At 36.4% G+C, this 15,521-nt stretch overlaps 1 protein-coding gene across 3 annotated transcripts in view; it reads right to left on the bottom strand.

Annotated features, from left to right (window-relative positions):
- Positions 1-2,681: 2,681 nt before the first annotated feature.
- The window catches only part of gpc5c (glypican 5c), a 183,233-nt gene continuing 170,393 nt past the window's right edge, over positions 2,682-15,521 (bottom strand). For 2 of the 3 annotated variants that reach the window (XM_086098478.1, XM_086098492.1), the window contains one exon: positions 2,682-8,646. In XM_086098478.1, coding sequence (XP_085954604.1) covers positions 8,465-8,646 — 182 coding nt within the window. In that variant the 3' untranslated portion in view covers positions 2,682-8,464. The remainder of the gene's footprint in view (positions 8,647-15,521) is intronic. The other variant, XR_015097391.1, reaches the window with a different exon arrangement.

Below are 15,521 nucleotides of genomic sequence, written 5' to 3'. Positions count from 1 at the left end.
TCTTCTTCTATGGGAACGCTGAGTGCATGAGTGCCATCCACTGGTTAAGTGATGAACACTTAAAACCGAGTGGCATGTTATGTTTTGGAATAAATACAGCTAAGTGCTTTTTAGAACGTATATAGAACTTACTTTACTGTGTATTGGGGGAAGCTCAATGTGCTATATTGTCTTGAATAAAAACCCACTAACAAGCACTAAGTCAGTAAGCGTTTTTAAAGCAAATAACATCCACCATTCGGTGACTAAATTGTGCACTAAAAGAGGAAATACAAATCAGATCACAGCCACCATTGCAATACCGCGTCTACAAACAATTTCTTTTTTTTTTAAAGAATAAAAAAGTGTCTGTATAAAACAGGGACAGCCCAAACATGGTTCTAGCAGAACATCAAGGAAGAAATGATAAGTCAACCTATTTTTAAAGTCTACTTATCCGACCCACCCTCATTTCTTCTATAATTGTTCCACCGGATGTATTTGAAATATGATGACATCCACTACATCCTTGATCATATCTCCCAAAATCGTGTTAACATTACTTGCACCACCATTTAGAGCTGCTTTTTGCAAGTCCAAAATATATTCTATGAAATGTGCCAGTGCTGCAATCAGAACGCCCACTCAGGTGTAGCGTGTCTGCCAAATTCACAAAAAAACTGTCAAGTATACTTGAAAAAGTAAAAAATGAGGATGTGCCATTTCCTCTCACCAAATTATCAGGTGCATCCAGGGCACGGCATTGTCGGTCGGAACGCCCAGAGAGGCGCAATGCGGTCCCAAACACGGTAAACAAGACTTGCCTCATAGCGTTAATTTCGTCCACCATTTTTAAAATGTTGTTGTTATTGTACATTTAGAACAGATATAACATTGTTTGTTGTTAGTTTTGGTCCCGTTTCAATCGCGCTTGTTAGTTTTTAATCATAGTTAGTCAACCTCATCTCGTTTTTATTTTGTCCATTTTTAGTCTACTAAAATTGGACGATTTTAGTCCAAGAAAACAATTTTATTTGTGTAGTTTTAGTCAACAAAAACTGTTGTTGTTTGTCTATCTTTAGTCAGGACAATCATTTTACCACTGTATATATTTTGTCAGCAGATAATGTTGAACATTTTGGATCTAAAACTATTCCACATCTCTCATCTTTTTCCACATTTTTTTCCCACAATCACAGTATATCAACAAGTCGCTACTATGGCTCCATGCTATAAACTAATAAATTAGCCAGTATTAGTTAGCGGTTGGATTAGCATTATTGTTGGAACGTTATAGCCGTTGGATTAGTTACGTTATAACTTAAATTGACTTCTTTTTTTTTTAAGCGTTCACTGTGAATCCACTTCCTGTCTGTCCCGTGTGTTTGTGCATGTTGCACTCGCTAGCTGCAGATTTGAAAGGGGGTGTGTCACTGTGTGTCACATGACAGTGTCACAGTGACAGAGATTTTACAATTTAGTCTCGTTTTTGTTCATGAACTAAAATGTCCATAGATTTTAGTCTCGTCTTCATTGGTCGACGAAAATGCATGCTGATTTAGTCCCAGTTATTGTTTAATGAGTTAACTCATTCACTGCCATTGACGGCTATAGATTAATTTGAACTATTTCAATTAGTTTAAATTGTTTTCACTTTTGTTAACAAGAGTATGAAAACCTAGAAAAAAAATGTATTGTACATTTATAACAGATATAAAATGTGTGATTAATCGTGAGTTAACTATTGAAGTCATGCGATTAATTACAATAAAAAAATTTAAATCGCCGGAAGTGATCAGTCGACTAAAATTTTAATGTAATTAATGGCATAGATTCACTAGTTAACTCACGATTAATCACAAATGTTATATCTGTTCTAAATGTACAATAAAACAATTCTAGGTTTTCATACTCTTGTTAACAAAAGTAGCTCAAATGAATTTTTGACATCTGTAGCCGTCAATGGCAGTGAATGAGTTAATGAGGGTTTTAGTCTACTCTAGTTTTAGTCCGGTGAAAAATGTGATGAAATTATTTTTCAGTTTTCGTTGACGAAATGAACACTCTTGACGACGCGCTCATTTTTACGCTGAGCGCATCGTGATGCCCGTCGACGAAAATAAAGCATTAAGAGTTGTAAGCTTACGACAGTGGATGGCTTAAATCTCCTGTGTTTGCTTTCAAGATGGCTTCCCTTCTCAATCCATTAGTCCCTCTCTCTCTCTCTCTCTCTCTCTCTCTCTCTCTCTCTCTCTCTCTCTCTCTCTCTCTCTACAGTCCTGACATCATTATCCCCAAAAGAATGTCCTTTCTCCTTGAGATGCAAATGAACCACTGTGTCTTAATTCAAAGTGGTGCCAGGCACTGGCGTAGCTTGGCGCATTCCTCGCTACACTGGATTATCTTTTGCGTTTGCTCCTCTCTATCTGGTCCCCGTAATTTGACATACAAGTATTTTGCTCTTGCTTAGTTGTGCGTTGCGGTGATCTTTCTCACAGTAGATTTGACATAGTTGGGATTTTCACATTATTCTGGAGGGATACAGACTTGTCTGCTTGTTTTTTTTTGTTTTTTTTGTCTAGCTGTCTAGCTTGACTGTTCTCTGAGGCCAGAAGAGCATAGCAAATGAATTAGCACTTCAATGCAAGAAGACACAAAGCAAGATAAGTTACTTAAATATGTACATTTATACACATGCGACAATATACGGCGGTGAGTGATCTGTGGAAGATGGGGAAAGAATTAAGCACTTATGAACAGAACAACGTTTGACACATTTTCAACTGCCAAATGTACACAGTCAATTCTGAAGAGTAAATTTGACTCTAAACAGAGTAAAATTTACACCTGGAAGAGAGTAAAATATTCTATGGAAGTGGATTAGGGCCAGTGAAGAGAAAAAAAAAAGTTTGGTAATATTCTCACTTTATTGTAAGAATTCTCACTTTAAAGTGAGAATAACAGTAGCACTAATAAAGAATTCAGAATTCTTTATTAGTGCTACTATTATTCTCATGAGTTCGTTCCTCAACCCTTGTGTATCTTTTTTTTTTTTTTTTTTTAATAAACTAGTAAAATTTAGTAAAAATGTCCTTGCCAAATTTACTTAGAATTTTTGAGTGAAAAATCCTTAAGTTTTAGGCAAATTCTCTTGTATACGCTAAAAATACTTTGAGTAAAATTTACTCTGAATATTACGGAGGATTAGGGCCAGTGAAGAGAGAGAAAAAAAAAGTTTGGTAGGATTCTCACTTTATTGTCAGAATTCTCACTTTAAAGTGAGACTAAAAGTAGCACTAATAAAGAATTCAGAATTCTTTAAAATCAGAATTCTGAGAATAGAGTGAGAATTGTTATTTTACAGTCAGAATTCAGACTTTAAAGAATTCTGAATTCTTTATTGGCGCTATTATTATTCTCATGAGTTCGTTCCTCAATCCTTGTGTAATTATTATTATTTTTTAATAAACTAGTAATATTTAGTCAAAATATGTCCTTGCCAAATTTACTGAATTTTGAGTGAAAAATCTTTACGTTTTAGGCAAATTCTCTCGTATACACTAAAAATACTTTGAGTAAAATTTACTCTGAATATTACGTAAAAGGATTAGGGCCAGTTTTCTTATATCCATTTAAAAAAAATAAATGATTTACTCTTTTCCAAGTATAGATTTTTTTTCTCACTCTGCTTAGAATGGGACCAAACAGACTGTTCAAAAAATTTTTTTACTCTACATAATTTACTGTGTAGCTCTTTTACATCATTGACCGCATCTTACAGAACAAATTTGCATAGCCATAAAATAAAAGACAATCTATTTCCCTGTAACACGGAGAGCTGAATCACAGACCAACATCAACCTCACAGAGCTGAAATGTACATGTGCATTTTTTTCAGCATCGCCCGCTTGATTACTGTTATCGGTTGACCGTACATTCGTCTTTCCAACAACATTTCGACAAAAAGGCAAGCAGGATGGGAGTTGTCGTCGTCGTCGTCGTATAAGGAGCGCAGCTTGCTTGTTCAGCTCCTTCCGCGCGGAGACAAATACGGATTTACTTGTAATCTATTGGATTTGCGAGGAACGTTCGGCATTAGGGAGGGTGGGGTGTGGGGGGGGGAGGGGGGCATAACTGTTATCGTGACCGCTTGAAAGGAAAACATTTCTAGCATTAGAGTGGAACGCACAATGAAGTCATTAAGAAGGGCTAGCACAATGGCTACCACTGTGCTCAATCTGGCAATAGAAGCAGCAAACATTTGAAAAAGTATCGGAACACCGTCAGGCTGGATGCGCACGGCACGGTTCACCATGAGCAATTCGCGAGTCCGATTTGCGGCATGGAAGGAAGAAATAAAGAAGAAAAACGAAGACCAGAATCATACAAAATCAAAAAATCAATTATGTATCCGATATCGGCCAATTAGATGCAAACAAAAACGAGAAACAGTGACAGCATAGATCAAATATGCTACATTGGAGATGTGTCGATCACTAAATAAGCAAAATTCAATAATTGCAGAGAGTAGCCAGTGGTGCAACGTGAAAGTTAGTATATAACCTTAAATGTTGTTTTTTTCCATTGTTTAATTACCTGTTGTCACTACCATGTGCTGTTAATTTAAATGTACGTGTAGATAGAAAGTAGACTTTATTTTTATTTTATTTTTTTATCAGATATAAGAAATAAATCAGAAATGGGAATTTGGACCTGCAGTGTAAACCAGCCGTTGTGTTAACTGTATCTTTAAGAACACCATTAATGGAAGATTAGAGTCCCTGTAAAGTGAAAATAAAGGTTTGTAAATTTGACATAACACTGAAAAAAAAAATAGGCAAGTACAGGTTGTCCACTAGTTACGAACATTCGACTTACAGACACAGACAAAGGCTGACTGATGTCCATAAATGCCGTATTACACTCGCATGTTAATATTTTTAAGGGTGCGCCACATCATACATTACGGTACAGTACACACTGTACTGTAGTTCCCCTCTCTGCCACAACCCCGCCGAGCAGCACCGCGCCATTTGCGCCATTTATCTACCTCACTGTCCTGTGAAGCGCGGCACACGAGCCATGGTGCACGCACGCTTCATACACCAAATATTATAAATAAATGAAAATAATAATAATTAAATAATAAAATTTAAATATAAAAATAATTTGTTTTTATTTAATTTATCAACTATATGGACAGCATATACTGTATAGTTTGTTTCATTTTTTGTATTTTTAACATATATATATATTTCTTATAATTTCATAAAATTTAACCCATTGTGTTCGTAAGTTGATGACTTCCTCGTATATACAGGGTTTCTGCAGGTATCAGCAATTCTAATTTAATCCGTTTTAATGTCATTTTACATGCAACTTAAAACTAATTTAATGCCAATGACGTACTGCATAAGCATACACGTGCGCACACATATACATGCATACATATACAGTATACACATAGTTTATTAGTCAGTCGATTAATTGTAAGATTTTCATAGTTAATTTGCGAATGACTACAAATTAATCGCACATTATATCTGTTATAAATGTACAGTAATTAAAAAAGAAAAGAAAAGTTGTTCATACTTGACATGAAAGTGGAAAAATATGGTTGTATCTTCCAGTTCATTGAAACAGTACTTTTATAGTAAGTAATAAAAGTAAAAAGATAAGCTAACAGTCATAGACAGGGTTGGGGAATCCAGGTCGAGAAATGAAAAACCCTGAAAAAGATTGGCTTTCGCCACAGGTGCACTACTCAATAAGTGGAAACGAGCTCGTTTACCTGCTGTTTGAGTACAAGCACTTGTGGCTAAAGCCAATTTGTGGCAGGGTTTTTACTTTCTGGACCTGGATTCCCAATCCTGGTCATAATTTGTGTTGAGGTAATTTTCTGCCACTAGATCCCATTATTGTTTCATGTTGGACATTGATGACAGACAGTACTTTTTTTTCTTCCAGAGCAATTTATACTTGAAATACGAAGCAACTTATGGACTCCAGGCCATTTTGTCTATTGTAAAGTACAAGTAGTCACCAGTCGCCACAAATACATATATTTTTGTATCACATTAATTATTGCTAAATTGTGTTATGGTGACTCCTTTGCATAATGTATGTAAAATAAAGCATGAACAACAATAGTTTACATCAATTGTATTGAAAAAATGTATGCCTCCAGACCGATGCAAGTATTTAATGCTTTTTAATGCCAATCAAGGCCTTCGTTTCAGCAAAATCCATTTAATGACTTTTAATAACCTGCGGAAACCCTGATATAAAATGATGCTTCAAAATTGTGAAATAGCAATCAATTGAAAACCGTGTTGAAAACCACGCCCACTCAACTGTCAATCAAATGCCACTAGTACGACATAGAAAAATGGATGCTACGTCCAGCATTTTTTGGATGTCTACAGTTTTTTTTTTGTATTCTGTGACAATAAGGCACTCTAAATCGACTACGCCAGCTCGAACTCCCCGTTTACACACTGGCTGTCACTTGCACTTCTTTCCCCCCGTCGTCTTCGCCTGCTTTCCTTTCCGTAACATACACACTCACGGCCAACAACGAGGCACTCTAATGGTGATAAACTCCACAGTTGAGGACTACATATTTCTCAGACTTTGCAGATTTTTTTCCCTCATTCACTCCCAGCCATTTTCACTGAAGCAACCCCCTTCGCTCCCGGCTGTTTTACTGGATTTTGACTGATTTAGCAAGGCCCACAGAATATTCTGTTGTATTGCTATAAAAACAAGGAACCTACCAAAAGAAAGATTAGAGTCTCTTCTTTCATCAGGAAAAAAAGATCTTTCTGTTTCAGTTTTGCAGCATTTAGCATTAGAATATAGCTAAGTTTCATCATTAAAACAGTGGGGAAAGAGCTTTTTGCAACAAGGCCCTGGTTGATCTCTTATATTATGCTGCCACCTGCTGGCCGTTTTTGTAATAACTACCATTGCTCAAAGCATTCTCTTCAGTTCAGAGACTGCATTAAAGCCTTCTGTATGCTCTAGCATAAATATTTTTTTATTTTTATAAATACATCTTTGGGAGCATGGTAATATTTAAAATAGAACGTATTTATACGTTTTTGGGAGCAAATGAGTTAATAAATGATCTTCAATTCAAAGTTGGGAAATATATTTACAAACATCTCTGAATTCACTTTACAGGGCCTTTAAGCGATTCCACTTAAATGACATTACGATTTTTTGCGTGTGTTTTTTTTTTTTTACACTGATCCTGCTCACGTGAACATTTTTGACTACATGCATTAATGTGCATTTCCAAAAGCCAACACACAAAAGAGGATGCAACATTCATGAATCAAAATTACATACTGGCTTTCTTTCGACTCTCCTTAAGTTTTGCATAGAAAATCCCATCCGTGTACATTCAGAGCAGATGAGCGCAATCCATTTTAAACAGCTCATAAAGCTCCATCAGCCACTAAGAACTTTACGCTGACTCTCAACCTCATGTCAGACAAAGGTGGCAAATCCAGGTCCAGAAAGTAAAAACTGCCACAGTTTGGCTTTAGCCCCTGATGCTAGCTAGCTAGCTAGCTCCCTAGCAGGCAAATGAGCACCAATGGAGCTAGTTAGCTACCACCTGGGGTTAAATGTCACAGTTTGACTTTAGCCCCAGATGCTAGCTAGCTACCTAGCTAGCTCCCTAGCAGGTAAATGAGCATCAATGGAGCTAGCTCGCTAGCACCTGGGGTTAAATGTCACAGTTTGGCTTTAGCCCCAGATGCTAGCTAGCTCGCTAGGTCCCTAGCAGGTAAATGACCACCAATGGAGCTAGCTAGCTAGCACCTGAGGTTAAAGTCAAACTGTGGCAGGGTTTCTACTTTCTGGACCTGGATTCGCCGCCTCTGATGACAGATCATTCCACCTATATACAGTTACTTACTATAAACATCTAGTTGCATATTTGCGAGGGCGCTCACCTGCGCACGCGTTACATTCTAATCCCAGCCAAGATACGCACTTGTTTCGAGGATATCAAATTTGCTGTTCTGGATCGCACGCCTGGAAGCCATTTATCAATTTAGCATGCATTCCATAATCCTCACACAGGAAATATGTTTTCAAATGAGTTCTTCTGCGGGGGCGGAGGATGATGCAGTGGTTTGCGATGGCAAAAATGAAAAGTAGAAAACAAAAACTAGTGTATGTAAAATGGCAAAATCCTTCGCACGCAGAAACCCCCCAGGTTGTCTTTAAGAGTGAACGGTGTGTATGTAGGCATGTCTCGGCCATTTTGTAGACATGAGAGGAAGCGGCGGGGATTTTTTTGGGGCGAGAATCACAACAAGACGGTCTCGCAGGGGAGAATGGCCGTCTACGGTTGTCCACTCGTCCCCCCCTCCTCACCGTCGTCCAACAAGACGGAGGAGTCGAAGAGTGATGTGTGTGTTGGATGTTGTTCAAGTCGCTTTGCAGTTTTTTGTAGACGAGTCACATGACATCAGAATAGGGTCCATCGTGAGCAAAGTGCAGCGAGGAGCAGCGCGAGGCCGCAGGGTCCTGGCCGGCTGCTCGATGGGGAACCCCCGACAACCCGGACTGAGGGGGGCTTGGATGGGTTCTGCTTCGGACCTTCCAAACCAGGACCCGTGGAACCAACACCACTGGAGCCTTTTGTGTGTACTGTAAGATCAAAACATGAGAGAAAAACAAAGAGACGATTACTAAGTTGCGAGTATGTTAAAACGTTTTGAAGTACGTTTTAGAGCTGTCAAAAATAAGCAATTAATCGGTTATCAAAGTAATCGACAATTATTTAAATAATGAAGTAATCATTTGCAGCCATTTTTTTATTTCAATTTGTCCAAATCTTCTGATTTCAGCATAACAACAGTAATTGTCCACAGATTTTTGTAGTCGTCCATGAAAGAAGACTGATTACCTTCCATGTAAGACATTTGCAAGCATCTGTTTTTACTTCGGAAAACAATGATCGAACCGGTAACATACAACATCCATCTTTTAAAAAATCCTTATACGAATATCAAGTACGAAATAACCAACAATAACTGGTTAATAAACAGTAATCAGGGGGAAATGCTTTTGAAATACAGTTTAACACAAAATTCAAATGAATCCGATTAGTCGATTAATCGATTGAATAATCGATAGATGAATCAATTTTTTATTTTTTTTATTTCTTTCTTTTCTTCCTCAGTAATGTTCATTCAGTAATTTTACCGATTTGACATGTCATCATCATTGCTCTTTTTATTTTTATATTTTATTTTTGATCTTGTTTGTGCGTATGTGCATGTGCGTGTGTATGTGTGTGTGTGCATGTGTGCGTGCGTGTGAGTGTGTACTCATTAGTTTGCCTAAAACCTATTAAAAATCCCATACCGTTCACCTGAACCGAATACTTCAGAATCCAGTTAGTCGTGAGGTTGTCAGGAGACCCGAGGAAGGATCAAAGAAAAGAAAGGAAAGTGAAATCCTGCACCGACCAGACATTACCACCAACCAGAGTCTTTCACCAACCCCAGCCAAAATATTCGATAGTGACAGCACTAATGTGTTTACGTTTGAACATACAGTCCAATATTTTCTTTTACTCCACATTGCCGGTCCCACGCTTTTATATAACCTCGCGTGTCTCAAGGCACGACTGCGCACATTTATTTGCATGAAAAGGACTAAGACGAACCGATCAAGTGCTTGGCTAACAGGTTGCCTCAATATGTTTCAGTCAACAGAAAAGTACTGCTTTATCACCCGCACCTAACAAGGCTGAGCAAACATTGCGTAAGCCTTTGAATAGGGAGGAAAACATATCAAGGAACGCCGATCCCAATGGACGAGGGAGAAAAACAAGCAATGACTGGATAAAAGATTGCAGCGCATTTTGTCAAGGGCCAAGTGTTAAACGAGTGTAATCTGCCACTGTTGGAAAATGAGGTCAAGTTTTCCGCTGATCCCACTCGAGATGGAGTAAATGGACTGTGACCTTACAAGGCCTGGCAGGTGGAGTTACAAGAATACAGCTGTGACAGCCGACTGCAGATGTTCTGGCCATGAAGAGGCAGAAGCAACAAACCTTACTTGGATATCACACCAAATGCAGATTTTTTCCTTTTTTCTTACATCATCTCCACACCTCTGTTGTGCATGTGAGGTAAGGGCTCGGCCGTCTCAAAAGACAGTGAATTGTTTCCAGCATACGTTGTTTTTATTGTCCCGCTCGACAATAGACAAAGACGCCGTTCATCCCAAATCTGATTGCGCTTATTGTTTTCCCTGAAACTGGGGCTGGATCTCATCAGGATGCAGAAGAATAGCGACAAATGCTAAATCTGCATGTTAACCAGCTGGCTAATTATGGAGACAATTCCTTCCACGGCAAGCAATTATCTTGCAATCATTCGGACAACTAGTTCAAGTGTTCATTTCCAAGTAGCAGATGCAAAGCTTAACATAAATCAAAATTGGAAGCTCTGCAATGTAGTTACGATTAGTGCTGTCACTATCCAATAGTTTTAGAATCGATTAATCTATCGATCATTCAATCGATTAATCGGATCAATTTTAATTTTGCATTAAAGTGTATTACAAAAGCATTTCCCCGCTGATTACTGTGATTGGTGCATATTTTGTACTTCATATTTGTATTAGGGCTGGGCAATAAATCGAATCAAATCGATTAATCGTCATTTGAATATCAAATCGTTGACATTTTGCTAAATCGTTAAATCCAATTTTCTCTTCTGGATTATTAAAAGCGGTTGTTCTTAGGTTCTGTTACGTCCAGATGGTATTGTGAGTTGTAATTTTGCAAACTATGAATGTTAAATTTATGTTAGAACTGATTTCAAATCGGTATACTGTACATTATTGTTGTCTGAACATTTTGCACAGGAATTATTTTTGAATGAATGATACCTTTAAATAATAATAAAAAAAAAATGTATTAGATTAAAATTGCAATCGTCCTGAATGATTGAAAAAATTTGAGATTTTATTTTTGGGCCATATCGCCCAGCCCTAATTCGTAAAGTAATAAAAAAAAAAAAAAGTGGGATTGATAATGTACTACGTTACCAGTTCGGTCATTGTTTTTTAAAGTAAAAACAGATGTTTGCAAATGTTTGCAATATGATTAAACACAGAAGATAATCAGTCTTCTTTCATGAAGGACTACATAAATTCGGAAATAATTACTGTTAATATGCTGAAATCACAGGATTTAAACAATTTGAAGTTCCAAACGATTACTCGATTATTAACTCATTGACTCGCAGCCATTTTCACTGAAGCAACCCCTTCGCTCTACAAAGTATTAAAAAACGTCAAACGTTTTGGGTTTCAATGAGTTATAGAGAATAGTTGTCGATTAATTTGATAATCGATTACTAGTCGATGAATCCATAAATTTTGACAGCTCTGGTTACGAGGAGGCGAGCCCGATGCTAACTGTCCAAGAGCAACTCCTGCAATAAGTACTTGATGCCATTTACACCAGTGAGAGATGACGTCGTATATATACAACATGTTCTCAACATGTCACATTTGGCAAAGCCAATATTTGGACTCTCCGCATTTACACCAACGACATCAGCGATTCTCCTTCGACTGCTAAAGGTACCAAATTCAACCTAATTGGACCGCTTTTATTACTGTTATGTCATCAGTGATTAAACGAGATTGATGATCAATTAACTTGACACCTGCATGGATGTAAAATGAAGAAGTGTATCGGAACAATTAAGCCCCTAAAAATATGCAAATGTGCAAAGGCAGGCGAGCAGGTGCAAAATGGAACGCGATGTCGCCGTAATGACACAATGTGAGCAGATTGATCCACGCTTGATAGGGCTGGCTCATATGATAATGATGAAAACACGGGGAGGGAAAAGAGGAAAAAGCAGAAGGCGGGCGGCAGCAGCAGATGATGTCGCTGGTTAGTGGAGAAAAAATAGTAGGTTTGGCTTCTTAGCTTCTTAGAATATCCATCATCAAGACAGAATGAATCGATCAATTCAAGGGTATGCGGTGGCACACAGGCATATTTTTTTAAATTTTGCATCATTTGCAGACCTGATGTGAGAATGAATAGTTGGTAAAGCAGCTCACAAAAATGAGCACACCTCAGATATTTAATTTTAACCTTTATATTTTATATTATTTATATTTATATGATTTATTTTACATTGTTTATATTTTATATTTATATTATTATTTTCTTTATATTTAATTGTAATCTTTTAATTTATTATTATTTATATTTATATATATTATTTTATATTTAATTGTCATTTTTTAATTTTATAATATTTATTTTATATTATATATATTTTATATTTATATTATTATTTTCTTTATATTTAATTGTAATCTTTTAATTTCACATTATTTATATTTATATTATATTCTTTATATTTAATTGTAATATTTTAATTTCACATTATTTATATTTATATTATTATTTTTCATATTTAATTGTAATCTTTTAATTTCATATTATTTATATTTATATTAATATTTTTTTATATTTAATTGTCATCTTTTAATTTAATATTATTTATTATATATATATATATATATATATATATATATATATATATATATAATTGTCTTTATATTTAATTGTAATCTTTTAATTTCATATTATTTATATTCATATTATTATTATCTTTATAATTAATTGTAATCTTTGAATTTATTATTATTTATATTTATATTATTATTTTTTATATTTAATTGTCATCTTTTAATTTTACATTATTTATTTTACTTTATATATACAACTGATTACATTTCCACTGCATCTTTAAAGCAAGAGCACCATGTCGAGGAGAATAAAAAATACCCAAAACAAAAAATTGCAAGTGCTTCATGAAGCTTCATTTAGCCATCACGAGATGTTAGCGATCGAATCAGTGCACGAGACAAGAAATGGACGTGACGAAGTACACAACCATTTGCGTAGCTAGCTAATGTTAATTTGTGGTCAGGGTTCGTTCATGGTCACAACATTCGCTAAACGTTTGTCAACAGTTAAAGGAGAATTCAACCCAAAAACATTTTCTTGGTTAATATTGTGTTATTGGAATATGAGTTAAGCAGCAAAATCCAGCAGTTTTTTTTTATCAATATCAGAAGGTGGCCATTTTGCCACTTGTTGTCGAGTGAAAACGACACCTTCTGATATTGCTTCATAACTCATATTCCACAAATGTAATTTTAATAAGAATGTCATGGTTAGACTAGTGAGGTCACATGTAACTTAAATTATTGTCAAGACATTTTTAAGGTTAACTTTCACTTGAACTCATTCACTGCCATTGGCGGCTATAGACGTCAAAAATTCATTAGAACTATTTCTAGTTAGTTAGTTTAAACTTTTTTCTACTTTTGTTAACAAAAGTATGAAAACCTATATTTTTTTATTGTACATTTAGAACAGATATAACATTTTTGATTAATTGTGAGTTAACTAGTGAAGTCATGCGATTAATTACGATTACAATTCGCCTGACGCCCCGAATTTTTAATAATCTTAATAAGTCGCGTCGGGTGATTAAAATTTGCAATTGTAATTAATCGCCTGACTTCAATAGGTGACTCACGATAAATCACACATTTTATATCTGTATTTCCCCCCCCCAAAAAATCAAGGTTTTCATACACTTATTAACAAAAGTGGATTTTTTTTAAAACTAATATAAATAGTTCAAATGAATTTTTGACGTCTATAGCCGTCAATGGCATTGAATGAGTTAATGGGTTTTCATGTTGCTAGGACATTTTGAACATGTCATTTTCCTTTTACGACAAGAAAAACTATTAAAACAGCCGGCGTACCTTTAGGGCCAGTTTATGACGCTTGTGGGCAAAAACGCCAAAATACTTGATTAGGGTTTAGACGGTGACGACTTCAATACGCAAACATTTGAAACCACAACAAGAGTGGAACCGTTGAATCCGGGTCAAAACTCCGATTAGATCTGCTCGATCGACGCGCCAACATGTGGCAGAAGTGCCCACTGCTGTATATGCACTTTGCGAACGTCCATTTCCTGACTTCCCTCCAGCGAGTTCTTCCGCTTTAAAGGGAACGAGCTGGGAGCCGCTTCGATTGGCCGGCAGTCAGCTGCGTTCCCTCCCACAATGGCGCGGAATGAAGCTTCGCCTTGAATTGAGTCGTTGACGTCCAGCTGCGGTGCTAAAAATAGAACGGTGCCGTTTACGGCCCTCGCAGACGCTACATTATATTTGCAATGAACGGAGAACGTGAAGCAGGAAACGGAAAAACAGAGCAGCCTTCCAAATTAAAAGCATGGATTTCAAAACAAGATATAATTAAACATCACACACCAAACAGCTTGAGGAATTCTTAACATGGTAGAGATGACTAAATGACTTGAAACACTTTTGCATTGAATTGAATTCTTTGCACTTCATAAAAATGAGTTGTACAATCACATATTTTGATTGGGACTTTTTTTTTTCTGGCCACTGGATTATTTGTTTAATCTTTATTGATCTTTTTCAAATTCATTTTATTGTATGCTTTATGCTAAAAGACCTTTATGAGCAAATTGAAAAAAATATAATTGCCATTAATTTCATTACATTTTAAGAACATTTGCTGTCTTTGGGATAAATGTCTTTTTTTAAATTTTTATTTTATTATGTCATTGTTTTTTTGTGGAAATTTTATGTATCCTAAGTATTAATGGTATCAGCACTTGGTATCTGTATCGGTAAGTACTGAAGATTTGAGTATCGGTCTAAAAAAAGTGGTATTGAACATCCCTACCTTCTTCTATTTTCGCTAGTCTAGAAAAATACCAAAAGAAACAAAACACCCATGCGCACAGTTTGGCCATGTATACACGGAGCCAGTTTATTTTTTTGCAAACGGGATTTTTTGCAAGCGGGGATTTTTTTCATTACAAACCGAGGTTTCGAAAAAACTCCGACCAAAGTGAAGACTTGCGTATTTCTCCGGCTCCGCGTTCGCGTGTGTCCGTTACACACGTCACTCAATCACATACCTCAAGTTGTTAAAAAAGAAGAAAAAAAGGCGGCGTGGGGGAAAAAAAAGTCGTTAAAAAAAAGAAGTGAAGATTTTGTATTTATCCTCTTTGTTTTCCTCTATGCTGCGTTTATGATGTACTCATTGACTGTTTACAAGTATTTTTTTTTAATTGATTAAAAAAAAAAAAGTCATGTGCGCGCTGACAGCACTGATCCGCATATATACAGATCAGCGGCTGACAGTCCGCGCTCGTGTGACGTATGGTGAAGTGGCGTCAAGAGATGAGCCGTATTTAGCTAACTACTGCCACCTAGAGGCTTGGCATGCATCTCATTGGAGGCTCTTTGCCTGAAACGGATTAATCCAGGTGCGTCTGTCAGTTTGTCCAATCATGAAAGACAAGAATTGAAGGAGCGGTATTGAGTTAAGGAAGTAGTGTATTTGTGCAAAGAGCCCATTTGTGGAAGAGGAGAAAAAAAAAAATCCTGCTACGTGTGTACATGGCCTTAGACTATGC

The sequence above is a fragment of the Leptonotus elevatus genome, chromosome 1 (genome assembly GCF_054856555.1).
Source record: "Leptonotus elevatus isolate MCC_2025b chromosome 1, RoL_Lele_1.0, whole genome shotgun sequence".
Taxonomy (NCBI): Eukaryota; Metazoa; Chordata; class Actinopteri; order Syngnathiformes; family Syngnathidae; genus Leptonotus; species Leptonotus elevatus.
The sequence above is the reverse complement of the archived record's forward strand: the minus strand, read 5'-3'. Positions and strand labels throughout refer to the sequence as shown.